Source organism: Castanea sativa, chromosome 5 (genome assembly GCF_040712315.1).
Source record: "Castanea sativa cultivar Marrone di Chiusa Pesio chromosome 5, ASM4071231v1".
NCBI classification, from domain to species: domain Eukaryota; kingdom Viridiplantae; phylum Streptophyta; class Magnoliopsida; order Fagales; family Fagaceae; genus Castanea; species Castanea sativa.
The window spans coordinates 72,434,184-72,453,422 of NC_134017.1; the positions used below are offsets into that span (position 1 = coordinate 72,434,184).

The following is a 19,239-nucleotide window of genomic DNA, read 5'->3' on the forward strand; positions in this document are numbered from 1 at the left end:
AGAACCTGGTTAATACAACTTTTCTAACGCTGTGACTACTTTATTCTTTAAAGTCTAAACCTACAGTTTTGCACAAATAAAAATTTATTTATTAATTGATTCAATAAATTAGTATCACTATAATACAAATGGGTTAACATGATATAAATCAAATTATCAATTGGTGTGATAAAAAGAGACTATGACTTGGCTGAAGAGTGTGGGGCTGGGGGGAGGGGGGTTATCAACAAATTTCCTGCAAAATGAAAAGGATGGATCATATGAGAGCTTGCAGTGGAGAATGAAAAACATCATAAGTTTGAGTCTTTGACTGCAAAATTCTTCCATCTAAAATCATTTGACAATAAAACAAAAGGTATCTATCACCTTGTGTACACACATCACATGGACTAGTCGTTTTGAGAATATTCTGAAACACCCACGATCAGTTATCGGCAACCAAATGTGATGTACTTAAATATTTCTTAACTTTAATGTTATTAAGCTACAATATCATTATTATGGAACGGACCTATAAGTCAAAACCTTATTTCCTGAATGCGAGGGAGTAAAAAAAAAAAAACAATGTGGCACTGTTAAATATTGTAATTCTTCTTCTTCGAATGCAAATAGGCAGAGCTCATTTTGTTGCACTTCTTTTCTAATAGTGGAAAATTTTGGCTTCTATATTAACAAGAAAGTGGACCTTCAATTCACCATGCCAAGCAAGGAGATAAATAATCAATTCATATTAATATATAAAATAAAAATAAAATTGTGGCACATATGATAATTAATGAGAGCGACTGTCTTGAAGAATGAAAGATATGTGATTACAAAATAATCAGCAAAGCACGTAATTATAGTTTTATTACAACAAGGCAAGTGGAAACAATTTCTAAGATGGGAAATCTTGTATGTATGGTGAGGGATAAAATCAAGCCGTTCCCTTGAGTTTCTTTGAAATGCCAGCAAAATACTTTCCCTGGTGGAAAGCTATGTCCAACTCTAGCTCAGAAGGCTGTCTTGATCCGTCCCCAGCATAAGTTCCTGCACCATAAGGAGTGCCACCTCTCACCTTCTCCATCTCGAACATGCCAGCTCCAAATGTGTACCCGATGGGCACAAAGATCATTCCATGGTGAACAAGCTGAGTAATGGCTGTCAAGCTGCATAGTTTTCCAACCAAAACAAGAGTGTAAAGTTTCGATGCTATTTAACTTCTCATTCAAGATGTGGTGACAATAATAATAATAATAATAATAATAAGAGCATGCATTAAGTCTATTGACACGGTAATTTTCGCAAAATTTTTACTACTACTGACATACTTCGTTGTGATTGGTGCATGATAGAAGTATTGTCATTGATGGACCTGGTTGAAACTTGAAAGTAGTGTTACACCAATTACAATAGGTTACATTAGCAATTAGCAATTATGAATAATGTTGTCTCCTTAACAATAGTTACAATACTAAAAGATAGATGTGAAACTTGTGAAACTAAAACTCACGGGGTAGTCTCTTGTCCTCCTCCCTGGGATCCAGTGCTATAGAAAAGTCCTGCAGGCTTGCCTGCAAGCTGTTGAGTTCTCCATAGCGTTCCAGTTGAATCTAGAAACGCTTTGAATTGTGCAGCCATCATTCCAAATCTAGTTGGGAAACCGAAAAGTACACCATCAGCCTCAGCTAGCTCGTTAGAAGTAATGACAGGTACATCACTCTTTGGTGGTGCGCCCAACTTCCCAAGAACTTCATCAGACAATGTCTCGGGTACCTAGAAAGGAGCCGGATTGCCTTATATAGAATTCATGCTAAAGAATTGGGACATATATATAGAAAAGCAAATATATAATTGCAGATGCCCTTGCCAAATTAATTACCAGTCAATAGCTATCCCATCTACAAAATGTTTAAATTTCTAGGCACTAGACAAGTCAAGAATATATAAACTGCAACAATTCTATGACCTGTAGTATCAATGTCCAAGCTAAGAAATACTACTGAATTACACATCTGAACCTAAGAGTTCAAAAAAGGTAATGACTTCAAAGACTATCACACACCTGCCACAGTTTTGCTTCCACTCCTTCCACGGATTCAGCTCCTTTCTTTATCTTTTCAGCCAGCTTCTCAACATGTCCATAGGTAGAATAGTAACTGCACCATTCATTATTAATGTTTCAATTACAGCAATCAGATTAATGCAAGTGCAAAACACTTGAAAATCAACTGTAGGCTGTCAATTAGTACAGCTATTTCCTTAGTCGTGGTCTACAAACAACAACCAAGTCCTAGTCTCAAAATTTTGGGGTCGTCTACCAAGAAAGCGTAATTTAAATTTACCTAGTTTTTCAATAATGATGAATTAATCTTGAAGCATAACCGGACATGAAATAAAAAGCCATTCCTAATATATTTGATATGTGGCAAGAACTAGTCTCAATAATGATGAGTACACTTGAAACGTGGGACCACAAGCTCTAGAAAAAGGCATGGTCCCCAATTTCTAGACTTTATTTCATAAGGTAGTTCAGGTTTCACAATCACTTTTTCTTCATCTGTGGATGGTTCATAACATAATGTCTTTAGTCTTTACGCTTTTCAAGCTTTATTGAACAGGAATCCTACTTTTATTAATAACCATATGAATGCAAAAAGCAACATTATAAAACTTGTGACATTAAAGAGCATGAACTCAACTCATAGCTGGCATCCGTCAAGTGTGCCAAGATTGGGGAAGCACGAGATGAGGCCTCTTTTTGTGACTTATCCCAGACTCTTTTGTACCAGAATGTAAATTTTTTTTTTTTTTTTTCCTTTTAGAAAGGTACTATTATGTAATTAATACTATCATGTTCCCCATTACCCCCATCAAAAAAGAAACGAAGAGAGAATATAAATAAAAAATGAGATCAAATAAACATACAACATATTTAGGCTTAAGTGAGCAGAAATAGGGTACTATAATTAAATCTGTTACGTTTGGTATTGTTTTATTCTATTTTATAATATATATATATATATATATATATATATATATATATAGAGAGAGAGAGAGAGAGAGAGACAAGGTCATTATGGTTGATTTCTTGTAAATTACATTCTATCTTTCTATACAGCACTGCACGTACGTCTTGGTTACAATTAATGAACAAAACCTTAACTTCTTGATGTAATTAATAGAATTGGGTTTGGCTTCGTACAGAAGATTTGTATTCATTGTACAAAGCTGGGAATTGTGATTATTTAATGAAATCCATGAATTCCCCAATTGCAAAAGGTTAGATAATTATCAATGTGAAAGCTCTTTCTCAAGAAACAAAGTAGACATTTAGGGTTAGGGCGGGGCAAAATTACAAAATTTGGACGGGATACAAGATTTGACAATAGCAAGAAAATAAAATTTTTCTCTTTAAATCGTAATGCATGACATATTTCTAATAAAGAATCGAATTTTTTTTATTTTTTGAGAATCAGACATCATTTGCCAAGAATTAGTACTTCCCTTATGGAATTCATATAATGAAAATTATAGCTCTCGTAGACGCTCCGAAAGCTAAGAAAGACCAACTAAAAGAGATATATACATAGCATAAATGCATGAGAAGATGGACTAGCTTAAAGTTTTATCAAATAAAAGATTATATAAACGCAAGTAGCTAGAAAACCCAAAAATAAACCGTAGAGAGGGACTCAAAAAATGATTGGTTTATCTTTCATGCACTAACAAAAACATAACCCAAAACAAGAAACTGAACCAGAACAACAAAAGCAGAGAATAACGTACTTATATAATACATGTGCAAGACAAGAGGATCAGCGTGTGTGCGTTTGAGAGAGAGAGAGAGAGAGATAACTAGAGAGAGGTTCTTACACAATGTAAACTTTGGTAGCCATTACTGGATGGAGTCTTTGAGTCTCTGTCTCTCTGTATGTCTTTCTGTCTTTGTGCTTTGTAGCGAAACCTTGCGAAGAATGAAAGAAAGCTTGGTAAGCTTTTATAATAATGCTGCCAATAAGTTTGGCGAATTTTATTATTCCTAGTCAATGTGGGCTGCGTATTGAATCACGTAATATAAGGTATAGCCAAAAATAAATTGGCGACCAAAGAAAAGTAGATTATAAAAAGAAGAAAAAAAAATTGCTAAATATATATTTTAATTGACATGGACAAAACAAAGTAGTTTTGAATACATTAAAAATACGTTATTTGAAATGAGTCAACATTTAACAGACAACTTATCAATAGATATGGATCTGAGGGGTTTTTTCAAAACGTTCTATAACGCTAGGGGCACCAATCAAAATTTTAATACTTTTGGGGGGACAATCAAAATTACCTAAAGATTAATGGTATAATCTAAAGTTTTGCCCTTTTTTTTTTTTTTTTTTTTGAGAAACACACACACACACACACACATATATATATAAGGGAAGGGGAATGAGATAAGAGAATACACTTGCATACGAACACCAAAACTGCATGCGACAGTTAGTGTGGCGGAGCAAGTGATAAACCCCTTATCAAGTTTTGCCATTTTCTAATTAATATTATTAGCAAGGCAAATTTTTTTCTTTAGTGAATGCAAAGTCTAATGGCCAATGTTTCTTGGACAAGTGGTGTTTGCTCAAATTTTGATTTATTTTCTTTAAAACATATTATCCATAATTGTTTCAAAAATAATAATTAATTTCAATACTTTTAAGGTTGTAATCCGTGGGTTTCAATTAATTTAACTAGTAAAGTCTCTGATGGTTGAATAAGAGATCTGAAATTCAATTTCTATTTATACCAAAAATTAATTTGTATCTTGTTTTGATAATAAAAAGTAATCATCCGGAGCGGACGAAATAGGTTAAAACTCTCTAAAAAAACTGTAATTCATTTTTTTAATAAAAAAACTAACAATCTAACATAAATTTTATACTAACAAATAAAAGAATTTAACAAAACCTATAATTGCTTAAATAAATATGGCATTAATTTAAAACTTCATATAATTTATATCATAACTGAAATTATGGTGTTTAAGATATTGTAAAGAACACACTTTTTTATTCATTTAACTAACTTTAAATCATGATTATAAAAAAAAAGTACCTTTTAGAAAGAGGCACGCTAGGACAAAGTTAAATAATCTTCAAGCTTGAAAAATAGTTTAAAACTTTAAGACACTAAATATTAGGCCTTAAAAGAAATTCCACGTCTGCTATGGGTACTTAATTTTTTTTTTTTAATTTTTATAAATATCTAGATAGTTTCCAACTTACTTGTTTTTTTTTTTTTTTTTTTACATAATTTTAAAAAATCTAAGAGGACCATGAATATATTAATTAAGAATTATTATTTTTGAATATAACACTTAAACTAAATCATCATAAAAATAAACATAAACATGCAAATAAATATTTTTAATTTATTTGATCAATAAAAAATGTTATTTTTTATTCAAATAGAAGCATAGGAAAATGCACAAATTTTGATGGTAATTTTTGAATTTTTTAGGTTACTCCCCTTTCTCATTTGTTTTTAACATACAATTTTTTTTTTTTAACTAATTATGCAAGGGAAGCTTAAGCTTGAAATTTTCTTAGTTCAAAAAGAATTTAAGTATCTAAAGTCTAAAGATAATCTAACCTTGTTTTTTTTTTTGTTTTTTTTATTTGATGCATAATCTTTTGGACTATCATATTCTAAATTAGTCAAAATCTTGTGGGTTACAAATTAGTCCAAACTTATCATATGTGCCTCCTAAATTAGTGTAGTAGTTCAGGATAGTATCAAGAATCATACTTATGAGATCATTTATAAAAACTTTTATAATGCACTTGTAAAAATAATAAAATTATTTATTTCAATAATATTTAAGATCATAGATTTAGGGTTGTTCACTTTCATATTTCCTAAATCTAGATCTGAAGTGGGAAAATTACTTTTATCATTTATTTTTTCCATTTGGTTTTTCCACTTGCATCACCAACATATCTATAATATACACAATTGAAGTATTCACAGTTGGATTTTAGTTAGCAGGATTATCAAAGCTTTGAATTAGAATAACAATAAATCATTTTAGTGTGGCCTAGGCAAAGGCCGAAGATGCCTAGTTTCAAAGAGAGCCTTAATTTAGATTAATACTGGTCTTTCCTTTGTGGCCTAAGCGAAATTCGAGGATGCCTAGTTGTAAGGTTAAGACTTATCTCTCTTATAAACAGTCAAGATTCTTTCAATTGTTTTACATATTTCAAAAAAAAAAAGTTTAATTTCTCCAAAACAAGGGAGTGCTAGAGGACACAATTGAACAAACAAGTGGTAGGATGAGCACATGCCACACAAATGCAATAAAAGCAAAGTGTCAAACGGTATAGCGTTATATTATATTCTAAAAAAATTATTACATTTCATAATTTAATATAATTCTTGTAAAATAATTTTATTTTATTTTATTTTTCTTTGTATGTTTATTGTAGTACCTTGCATGTAATCAGGGGTACGTATCAAACAATTAATACATTTCAAGATACTTTATTTTTATTTATACATAATTTAAAATATCTAAAAGGGCTATTAATATATTAATTAAAAATTGTTTTTATTATTATGTGAATATAAAAATCAAACAAAAACATCATAAAAATAAACATAAACATAAATATAAATCTTTATTTCTTTTAGTTGAACTCACAAACATATGTTATTATTTATTCAAATAGAAGCATAAGAAAATATGAAAAATTCAATGTTAATAAATTGAAATTTTTAGACTATTCATATCCCGTTTTGTCTTTTTTTTTTTTTTTTTTTTATTAATATACAAAGCAATTTCTACCTATTTATACAAGAGGAGCTTAAGCTCAAAGTTTCTAATCTGACCTTATTTTTGTGTGACATTTTTCTTATTAATAATTTAATTGATTATGATTACAAAGTAACCATAATAGTCAAAACTTGTTTTGCGAGGTCTCCAACATATTTTCAAATATAAGATTAAATGCATTCAGAAGTGATTCTTGGCATTTACATGCACTAGGGTGTGTATATGTAAATATAAGATTTAAAAATTTGAACGTAAAATATCTTTGGCCAAAATCCAAATTATGCACATTTAAGTTTGGGTTAACTGGATTCTCAAAAAAAAAAAAAAAAAAGGTTTGGGCTAACTGTTATTTTATCTCTATAGTTTAATTTTTTTTTTTTTCATTTTAGTTATAAATATAAAAATTTATGTCAAATTTGTGTTTCCGTCCATTAATGTTTATAAAATTGTTGCTAATTCAAATAAAATAATTATGTATTAAATTTGTAAATTCTGTCAATTTTATAAACAACAATGAATGAAAGAACTAACTTGACAAAAATGTTAAAATTTATAAACAGTAATGAACGGAAATGTGTAAATTTAATTACCAAAATAAAAACTTTAGGGACGAAAATCATAATTCACCCAAACTTAATGAATGAAACTTTCTCTCAAAAAAAAAAAAAAATGGATGTAGTATGGACTAACCAAAATTTTGTACTCAGCTCCCCCAAAGTAAATAAAAAAAAAATGTTAATCCAGAGGTTTGTAGATATTCCTCTCTCTCTCTCTCTCTCTCTCTCTCTCGAATTAATTAATTCTTGTTTATTTATCTAATGTCTCAAATCTCAATACGCAATGTTTCTCGCTGTATATGGCTATGACACTGCGACGACTGTATATATTCTCTTATTCAAAGGTATGTGTACGTGTTACTTTGTGTTTGGATTTTGTTAATATACATATGAATATATGATTTATGATTGTGTGTTTGTTTAGTATGACTTTGTGACTCGGTGGCTATTTACTGTTTTGTACCCAAAATAAAAAAGTTTGGGAGTTAAGAATTCGGGATATTGTCGGACTGTCAGTTCCTGGTTCTCTCCACCTAAAGAAAGAATTGCTTTGCCTTTTCTTTTTCTTTTTCTTTTTTTGAAAACAAAATTTTTTTTCTGGCTGCTTGGGTGTGTATTTCTTACTTGGCAACGCAACAACACTAATTAATTTTTTAGTCAAAAGAATATAGGACATATAACGATAAATATAATATTGATTAGATTTGTATGTTTTGGGGAAAAAAATAATAAACTACCACAATATTTGACCTTTTCAATTAAAACTACACTTTAAAATAAAATGTAAGATGATTGTCTAAAATTTTCTCTAATTTTGTTCATTAAAATGGAAGTTCACATTGAGTTTTTTTTTTTTTTTTTTTTTTTTAAGAAACTATTATTTTGTATCTTTTATTTTGTTTATTTTTTTATGCGCTCATTTAGTTTGGAATTCTTGTGTATTTGTTATTTTTGTTCCAGAATGGTGAATCTTTTTAGTTCGTACATTGGCCCCAAAGATTAAATCTCAGCTCTGTACCTAAATGGAGGGGTCCAAATTATTTATTATCTAGTAACTACAACACTTAAAACGATTAATACTCTAAAACGTTAATGTGTTTGGGGACGAAATAATTTTGATATGAATAGTCAAAAAAGGCAAATTGTTGTGGGTCTGGGCTACAAAACATGTTCAAATTATGTCATGCTTTTTCATTATTTGTCTTTGTCATGCTTTTATCTTAGGAGGCATCTAGAAGTGGCATTGGCATCAAGGGCCTTTGTCCTCAAGCGTGCTTCCCTTATTAGTATGTACCAACTATCGGCTTCATCATCCCATTTACGCATTGATGATAACGTTCTTTTTTTTATTCAACAAATGTGGATTCCAAAAGTTTATCATTGATTTTTCACAATTCTCCTGAAATGTATTTGAAGTGTGTTCATATTCGGTACCTTTTCTTGTTCAAGACTAGGTCGAAATTTCTGTTTATGTGGGTCAGATTAATGCAGACCTGTCTTATCTCACAACAAATGTAAATTTCAATTTCATTATTATTTTTTTAAGTCAATATCTAAATGTTCTCTTCTATTATGATTACTTGTCTAACTTGTTTAGCTTGATAAGTCTGGCCGCCAGATTCAAGTTCTTACCAATTTTTCTTTTGAAAGGTATTTGAAATTTTAGCTAATGTGAAATCTATGAAATGATTTGAAAGAATTTGTGAAGAAAAGAATTTTGGATGGGAAAAAACTAATAATAATGTAAAGCATAAATCGTCTCCATAATATTGACATTATCTTAGAGGCAATCTCAAATGTAATTTTCTCTTTTGCACTCTATAATCTAGCTTGTGTCAACTGTTGTATCATGAATATTAACTGACTCTAATTTGTAAAAGTATCCTTTTCAATAAGTGCGCTCCTATTTTTGTGGTAATTGTAATTTCAAATATTGATGAGTGTTTGATATTTTATTTTTAGGGTTTGATTTATTTCCAGTATTTTTTCAACTGAATATTACCTTTTGTTTTCAATATGCATTAGCAAGTAGTAGTGAGTTTTAATCTTTACATTTCCTGAATCGTGTTAAATAAGAGTAGTATTAGTGTGTGATGTGACAATTTCTCATTGAAACAAAAGGAAATTTCAATTGAAAATTACTGAAAATAAGCCAAATCCTTATTTTAATACATAATTTTAAAAATCTAATAGGGTTACAAGTTGTTTCTAATGTAACACTTAAAAACTCTATAATTATAAACATAAAAAAAAACTCATAAACATATGTTATTATTTACTCAAGTAGAAGCATAGGAAAATATGGAAATTTCAATGTCAACATTTGAATCTTTTAGGCTATTCATAAAAATTTCTATGTTACTTTTAACATACAAATTAATTTTTGACTATTTAAACAAGAGAAGTTTAACCCTCAGTGTTTTTAATCTCTAAAGAAGTTTCATTACCTAAAGATAAACTATCATTTTTTTTATATGACATTTCTCTTATAAGTAATTTTATTGATTATGATTTCAAAATATTCATAATTATTCCAAGAGTTTTAACTTTCGGTATTTAATATGAAGTTTTTATTCAAATCCTAGTTGAATGCTAATCAGTTGGCGCGCTAATTGGTGCTCAGCTATTCATATAATCCAATATTCTATAAAAAAATAAATAAATTGATGGTAGGTTCTGTATTCATTCTAAGGTCCATCTTGTCTTCTATCACAGAACAGCAGAACGAAGTATATTTATGATTCGGAGCTAATGTGATACCAACGCAGAACTATACGCCTTCAAAAAAAAAAAAAAAAATGCAGAACTATACACCACCAAACATGGGGAGCAATTAAGCGATTGAAAGTGTTATGGTCAAATATTTTCGAATATATGATATTATTAATAAATTAGGTAGATAAAAAAAATATAAATCTTCTATTTTATTTTTTGCATTCCATTTTCTCTTCCCTTTTATTAATTTTTTTTTAGCTTCATTAATTGAAGTTTTCCATTTCAGGTAAGCTGGTGGCTGATATTCACCTCTATTTTGTTGCCATTCATAGCTTGTCATACTTCTAATCAAGATCTTTGAGGTATGCAACTACAAGTCTACATACAATGAAAAGTATGGTACAAAAATATAGAAAGCAAATACTAAAACATACATACACATCATTTTCAATAAAAGCATAATAAACATAAACACAAACATTAATATTAACTTGAGCATCTCTTTAATTTTACTATTATTTAAATTTAAAAATGGACATATAGAGAATTTTGTACATCAATTCGGTGAATTTTTTAGGTTGTTTACACTTTTTGATCATTTATTTTTTAATATACAAATTATTGATGGCCATTTTTATGAATATCATACATATTAGAATTAGCGTCCTAGATCCCAATTGTATGACTCCATCTTATTAATAAAATTGTTTAATTTATTGAGATTGCGTTTTTATAAACATTTGGACATTATGTATTGCAGCCTATGAGATGCATTGTATATATGTTATTTAGGTATGAGAATGAGAATAGCATTTGAAATATCTAAATCGGAATTCCTTGAAAACTCAGAATTTTAGCTTTTAGTCTCTAATGAGATTGGGCATCTTGTTTGACAATAATATAATATATCAATTATAATGATCTATATTGAATATGAAAGTGAAGATTTTAAATTGATATGTTGGAATATTTGAAATATACTAAACTAGGTCGATGTGAGATATTGTGATACAAATTACTGTCATTTGAACAAACAATCACATGACAACTATGTGTATCAACTCTTAATCTTGACGGGATTGTGAACTTAAACTTAAATTGTTGATTGCTTTGATCTCTATCGAAGTAAGATCTTGTATAGTCAATACCTTAGTATGTTAGGTAATCACATGTAATATCGTGGGAATAATAATTTTTAAGATAGAATTCATAATCTCTTCTAGAGACACAAAGCATCCCCTTGAGATAAGTTTAACAAGACTTGATTATTCTAAGTTTTAATTGGGTCTGACCACTTTAATAAAGAGTTACAAAAGTTTAGATTTCATGGATATAAGAATAATCATGGTATAAAATCAGGGACCCAAGGATTTTTAAGATGTAAGCAACGTTTGGGTACAAATTTTTTTTCTACGCGTTTGTGTTTTGCATTTCCAAACAGTGGGACCCATGCTATGGTAGCAACGTGTTCAATGGAATGGCAACAACTTTTCATGAAACGCAAAAACTCTTTCATTAACACAGCAACTTTTTCACTAGAATGGCACTGTTCAGTGGGTCTCGTGCGCTGTTCACGGGACCCATAAACTTCTTTTTTCAACAACTTTTTCATTAAAAATGGGTCCCACGGCACTATTCATATATTTAAAAATTATTTTGCTACAGTATTTTCAGCTGTATCCAAATAGACCCGTAGTTTTTTATGAAGCGGTAGTTACATATAACATTATTTCACTATGGATGATTTTATGGAGATATTAAAAGCAATTTAATAGAATCTGGGGATAGTTTGATAAAATAATAAAAAACCTAGAGTGTAACCTTTTATAGTGGAATAAAATATGATCAATAATAACTTAGGGCCAATTATGAGATAACAAAAGAGCCAAGGTCCATTAGAATTGGGGTTTTACTTTCTCTTTGGTCCCATCTTAGGGCACATAACTAATGCCCATAGGGGATTGACTATATATCTAATTCACAATATGTCACACGTGTAATAAGTGAATAAAACTGAAGTAGACAACTTTCAAAAATCATAGGAGACATGTAGCTGCTATAGAGAAAAGTTCTCTCCCTCCCTTTTGTGAAAAATAGCTAGGGTTTTCATCAACAAGGAGAGCTCTCACTCTTGGCTAAGTTTGTGGACATTGAGGCAAAGATCAAAGTTTTTTACATCAAGATCAAGACTTGTTAGAATTTAAAATTTGATTTAAGGTTTTAATTTTTGAACCTCAAATAAAAACCCAAAGCTAGCATGTGTTCTTGCATCATGAGAAGTACATCCTATTTTATTCTACTGCATTTGATATGTTTGAGATGCATTGCATATGGTTTTTCAACACTACAAGTGCAATGCAAGCAAAAGTTGGACTCTCTTTGGACTTGTCACATATTGGGTAATATATATTTTGTCTCATGTGTGGCCCAAATCCATGCAATTTAAGTGGAATTGAAGTAGTGAAGTTTGGAGGGTAAAGAGTGGGTCTATATGGGCTTATTAATGAACCTAAACTTGGCTCTTATAAAGTCAATCTGGAATACTTGTATAGACTAAAGGATCATGAGCAAGCCTTCTATTGGCCACAAACACAGCTATGAACACTAATCTAGCCTGCGATATTTTGCCAGAAAATCAAGAACACCATAAACCTCAAAATTAGCGCTTGAAGAAAACATAAGTAGGTCGGTGTATTTTAGATTAGGTTGACCAATTCCTATAAATTTAGTAGGCTCCTTTGAAAGAGAAATTATTAGGTCCACCAGAGTATTGTTGAAGTTGTTCTCCCTAGTCCTTTTAACCAATAAAGTGTGGCCACTTAAGCAAATTTGACGTCACCGAGTGCTTTTTTATTTTATTTCTTGTGTGATTAGGAAGTTGACTCACACTTTTGCTTATGTAGCATTATTTCGTTGATTGGGATGATTTCTTCCACAGTTCTCCTAGTGAATTTAATAATTTTTCCTTTAGAGGGTGAGGGTGGAGGGGGGGGGGGGGAGGGGTTGGGTGTTTCCCATTTGCAAACACACAAAAAAGTGAGATTGGTCGAAGAATTACTCGAATTTATCATTAAAGTAGCTAATCTTATAAGAGATTAAATTTTATAAATATGTGGGTCTAAAACCCAAGTTTTATACCCTCTAATACTAAAATGTTATATCATCATATCACATATTAAAGAATAGACACAGCAACACTCAATCAATTCTAATAGCCATATACAAATCTAACTTAACGTAGAGTTTATTGAATTGTTATTAGGTGTGGTAAGATAAAGTGAGTTTTAAATAAAACATTGATGTGACAATATTTTATTGGATCAGATGATGTAAAATATGGGCTTTACATCCCATCATTACCAAAGTCAGACTCTATTTATAACTGTATGAGAACAAATTAAACTTAAGATTATCCTTTTTTTTTCAACCCAACAACCAAAAACCTTAATTCTTATGAGGAGGAGGATAACAAGTGCCTTCCTAACCAATTATAAAATAAAAAAAAACTGAAATAAAAAATATTTAACTTTCAATTCTGTAGTGAGTGCCGTCCTAACCCATTATCTAGTTAGAAGAATATTGGACATATATATCAAATACGATATTTATTATATTTGTAAATTTTGGAAAACAATTATTGCAATATTTGAAAGTTTATAATTTCCAAATAAAAAATGTAAATAATGAAAAATACAAAACTACGTTTCACAGTAAAATTGAAGATGATTTTTTAACATATTCTTTAATTTTATTTGTTAAAATGGAAGTTACTGCAGAATATAATTCATAATCAATTATAAATGATTTTAGAGATTTTAAAGAATAACTAATTACAATTTTATAGATAATTGAGTTAAAAAAAATATTAAGGAACAATTATTTTGTTTCCTTTCTTATATTTATATTATGTTAATATATATATATATATATATATATATATATATATATATATATATATATATATTGCCAAAGGCCTTGTAACTGAATTGGCACATCCTCATGCATAAAATGCTTAGGGGTCTAGAGGGGAAGGGTTCGAGCTGCGGGGTTAGCAGCATGTTGCAATTATCTCTAAAAAAAATGTTAATATATTTTTTCATATGCGTTTATTTAGCTTGGAATTCTAGAGAATTTTTATTCTCATTCCAAAAATGGTGAATTTTTTTTTTTTTTTTTTTTTGTTTCATACTTTGAACCCAAAGATAAAAAATCCTTAGTTCTGCACCTAAACGAAGAGGTTCAAATTATTCATTATCTAGTAAAACCCTGCAAACAATTAATACTCTAAAACTTTAATGTTTACCTTACCGTTTGTCTGTTTGGTAGGATGGTACCTGTTAGGAAATTTAGACTTCAGTTGATAGAATTAACAAATTTAAAAATCAAGTTGTTAATTAGATTTATTATGAATCATCTTTATTCAAACAAATTGTTATGCTCTAAAGATTTAGGATTAAATTTTTAGAGTCTCAATTTGTATATGTTGGCAAACTAAGAAAAAAAACATATCTAGAATAGGTGTTAGACATTGCTCAAAGTGTTTCAAGTCAAGTCTCAAGAATATTCAAGTTGCAAGCAAAAAGAAGTCATCTTCTATGAAGCTCGATCGATCGAAGATCAGGCTTGACCAATCAAAATTTGTAGAAAAATAATTTCTGTAGAATTTTAAATCAGGCTCAAGCCTGCAAAAACGTTTAGGGTTTCAGTCCAACACTCCTAAGTATAAAAGAAAAACTCTAACTATGTTTTGAAAACTCTTGGATGACTTATGAGTTACTCCTATGAGATCTGAGAGGTTTTGTACCTTCTAACTCTACAAGCGTCTACCGTAACAAGATCTACAATCAAGTGCTCATGGAACCTAGTAGCTGCAAAATCAACAAGCATGATTTGAAACTTTTGAGTGGGATCTCAAAGTCACAAGCATGGGAGCTTGTGTTTTGTAAATCCAAGAGAAAAGGAGTCTGTGGATTCAGAGCATACACGTGGTAGTGTCAGTAAGTTACTACTAGAAGTAGCAATTGATATAGGGTTAAATCTTTTGTAGAAACTTAAATTCTCATTTAGTGGATTTGTTTTATCTTGAGGATAACTAGGTCAAATCCTCCCCAAGTTTTTACTTGGAAACAGTTTGTTTCATTAGTTTTCCTAGGTGACCATATCGGTGTGTTCTTTACTTTTCCGCTGTTGTGCATGATATGATCTTTCTCTGTTTAACCTAGATCTCATAATTAACCTAAGTAATCACTTGCATAATTTATTAGGTTAAACAATCTATTTAAGGGGTCTAAATAAATAAACACAAACAAATATCAATATCATGCACAGTGGAATAGTAAATAAGACAAGATATGATGACCAAGAAAAACTAATTAAACAAATTAGTTTTACAGTAAAATTCCTAGAGGAAACCTTTCCAAAAAGCAATCCACTATAATAAAGAGAAGTTTCAGATCTAGTACAAAACCTTTGTCTCTAAGCTCTACAAACCCAGTTGATGAACTTGCAACAGAAACCTTCTATCGCTTTAAAACCTCTAAACTCTTCAATATATGAATGCTCTACCCACAATCACAATTGGAACCTCCAATTGATTTCAAGAACCTTTTGAAGGTTTTCCTTATAGTAAGAAGTCTATGGTGGTTACTATGACTTTAGCTTTTTCACCAATGGAATCTTCAAATCTACTTTGAACCTCTTTGGTTTGGTGAAATAGAAAAAATTTGATTACAAAACCCTAGCCGCATAAATGGAGTGTTTCTCTCAAAAAGCCTACTAATAGATGACTTATAATGTCCTTTAAATACCGGTTCAAATGGATCTCAATTTGAGTTCGAAAAGAATAAGTTATGGGCATTTTCGAGTAGCTAAATTTTGCTAATCCGTGATGCTCAACCAATCGAGCTTGTGTCGAGATTTCTATCGAGGAGACAATAAGTTTTGAGTTTCTATCGAGTTGCTATTGAGGTACACGTTGAAAATGTGTTCTTCTTGATCTTTTCTTGACCAAAAAAAAATTTGATACGAATAATTGAAAAAGGCATAATAATAATACTATTATTATTATTATAATTATAATAATAACTTTACTGTGTTTGGGGAGGAAATAAATTTGATACGAATGGTCAATAATGACAATTTGCTGTGGGTCTGAGCTACAAAACTTGTTCAAATTATGTCATGCTTTTTTCATTGTTTGTCTTTGCCATGCTTTTATCTTAGGAGGCATCTAGAAGTGGCATTGGCATCGATGGCCTTTGTCCTGAATCATGCTTCCCTTATTAGTACCAACTATCAACTCGTCATCCCATTTACGCATTGATGATAGCAATTTTTTTTATTATTTTATATTTAAATTCAACAAAACTGGATTCCCAAAGTTTTTTTCATTGCTAGCCCTGTCCAACTAGTCTTCATTGATTTTCTGCCAGATTTGATTTTCACAATTATTCAGGTATGTATTTGAAGTGTGTTTATGTCCGGTACCTTCTAGTTCGAAATTTCTGTTAATGTGGGTCACATTAATGCAGACATGTCTCATCTCACAACTAATGTGAAAACTTGCAATGATTTGAAATAATTTGTGAAGAAAGTAAGTTTGGATGGGAAAAAACTACTAACAATAATGCAAAGCATAAACCGTCTCCATAATTTTGACATTAACTTAGAGGCCATTTCAAATCTGATTTTCTGATTTCTTTTTGAATTTATAATCTAGTTTGTGTGAACTGTTGAATCATGAATGTTAATTGACTATAATTTGTAAAGTAACCTTTTCAATAAGTGCACTCCCTATTTTTTGGTAACTTATAATTTTGATTGTTTGATCTTCTATGCACGCCTATTTCAATTCTATGAACACTAAGAGCACTCACAGCAGTGGTGGTATATTGGTATATTGGTATTTTTTAGCTCTTCAAACACCAAAAAGTATGCTCCAGCAGTGGAGCTAAATCTATTTTTTTTTAGCTTTAATGAACAGTGCACATCTATAGATAGATGTGCACTGTTCATGAGAGCTAAACAAAAAAAATATTATTTTATTGTAATTGGTGTTGTGAATGTTTTTTGAGTTGTGGGATATATTATTTTATTGTGATGTTTATATTATTTTATTGTGTTGAAAGCTAAAATAGATCCACTGCTGCAGCATGTGTATAGATATGTATAGGTAAAATAGATAAAATAACTTTTGGTGGAGCTAAAAAGCTAATTTTTTAGCTCCACTGCTGTGGATGCTCTAACCAGGTTGTAGTGACCATGATAGTGTCTCTCTTCCGGCTAATGGACCCACAAAAGGCATTGAAATGGGCAAAGAAAGTCATGAGTAGGAGAAATAGCTTTTGCTTCACGTATACAATACAATGGCCACTGCCATCATAGTCAATAGCTAGGTTGTTTGCTACTAGCTAAGGAGGGGACACAATCTGTCTTCTCAGATATTGCTCCCTTGTCCCTCGATTGGAGCAGGGCCACCCTTAGACTTTTAATCCACCATTATGCCTTTGAGTTGGTCTTTCGTGGGTTGGTGCTGGCCTTTGAGAAGATAGCATTATAAAATGCTTTCTACTCCTGCCTGTTGGTTTGAACAGTGCTACACATGCATGGTTGCATTGCATTTTCTAGTCTCAAGTCCCTTCATTCTTACAACATAGCACCACTCAAATTAAAAGGGTGCTAGCTAGGTGTTTTATCGGCCACTTTTCTATGGTAACCTTGTGGAGATTCATGGAAGAATCCATCTTGTGGAGAATTGGCATGTAAGGAAGACTGCACATAATGGAATTTTTTTTTTTTTTTTGAGGGTTTCAACCTATGGCGTCCGCTTTTGATGATAGCTCTTTATCATCAGACCAAGACACCAATTGTTTTAACCCAAAATCTCTTATTTAACTATCAAAAATTTTACCAGTTGAACTAATTAGAACCCACGACCACGTAATGGAATATAATAGTCCATTTTATAATTAAACTTTTTTAAAATTCTTTTTATATTTAATAGAGTGCAAACTTCACATGCCTTTATTTGTTCGTGATTTTGTGATGCTTGATAGTACATATAAGATTAGAGTGTGGATCATACCAATCACCTCTTTTTTTTTTAAATTTAATTTTATAAAAATGTTATTAGAATTACATGTGCAATAGCAGTAAATGCCAGAACTTTTTTTTTTTTCAGTCTCATTATTTTTCATTTGAATTTAATTTGAAATAACTCGAGATTTTGTGAATTTCAAATAGCACCACCATGCCAAAGGTCTTCTAGTTGAATTAGCACCTCTCCATGCACAAAGTGCTTGGGGGTCTAGGAGAGAAAGAGTTTGAGTTACGGGATTTGCAGCATGTTGTAATTAGCTCTTGAAAAAAAGTAGCACCACCACAACATTAAGATTTTCCTTTTTTAAAAAAAAAAAAAAAAAAAAAAAGAGTTTAATGTTCCACCACTTTAATGTCCTTATATAGGCTATAAGTTCGCGCTACTAAACCTAGCAGATTGTCTAAATTGAGGATTTGGTTTTTATGGAGTTCATATTATTTGATAGTAAGAGAAAAACAATTATCATCTCCTATGAATCCAATAATAAATTTATACGAACCATATAGTTTATTATACATTTGCATGATGACCTAAATTTATGCTACATCATTAAAAGCCTCATGACTCAATTGGTGTTTCTTTGGTGTTTTTTAAAGAGATGTTCATGATTAGATCTCCTTTTTTCCATTGTAACTATCGAAGTATCAACAAAAAAAAAAAAATTTTGAGATGCATCCTTAAATTTGAAATTTGAAGTAATTTTGATTTTGCTTCTTAAAGTTTCAAAAATTAAAATCGTACCCTAATGTTAGTTATCATTGGAATAGTCCCTTTCATCCATATTTGACAGTGAGTTATCCATTAAATGCTACCTAAACTTGGCACATGTAATTATTGGTCTAAACATACCTTGCTATGTCAATTATTATGGAACATTAATTTATTCACAAAATGGCATTTTCTAGAACCTCACTTAACCATCAATAGCACCACAAAACCTTAATGTGATATTTGGTTGGAGTTGTAGACACTCAATTTTGCACCCATGATTTAATCAAGGAAGATGATTGGAGTGACCATTTATGCACCCAAAAAATCATTCTTGCATTACATGTTTCATTTTGTTCTCG

The 19,239-nt window shown here is 30.5% G+C and overlaps 1 protein-coding gene across 1 annotated transcript; it reads right to left on the bottom strand.

The window, feature by feature from the left end:
- Nucleotides 1-713: 713 nt before the first annotated feature.
- Nucleotides 714-4,069, bottom strand: LOC142636881 (putative NAD(P)H dehydrogenase (quinone) FQR1-like 1). The gene is made up of 4 exons (XM_075811171.1): nt 3,856-4,069; nt 2,045-2,138; nt 1,493-1,755; nt 714-1,148 (listed from the first exon to the last, which is right to left on the bottom strand). The coding sequence occupies exons 1-4, from the start codon at nt 3,876-3,878 to the stop codon at nt 917-919; spliced, it is 612 nt and encodes a 203-aa protein (XP_075667286.1). The 5' UTR covers nt 3,879-4,069; the 3' UTR covers nt 714-916.
- Nucleotides 4,070-19,239: the final 15,170 nt, after the last annotated feature.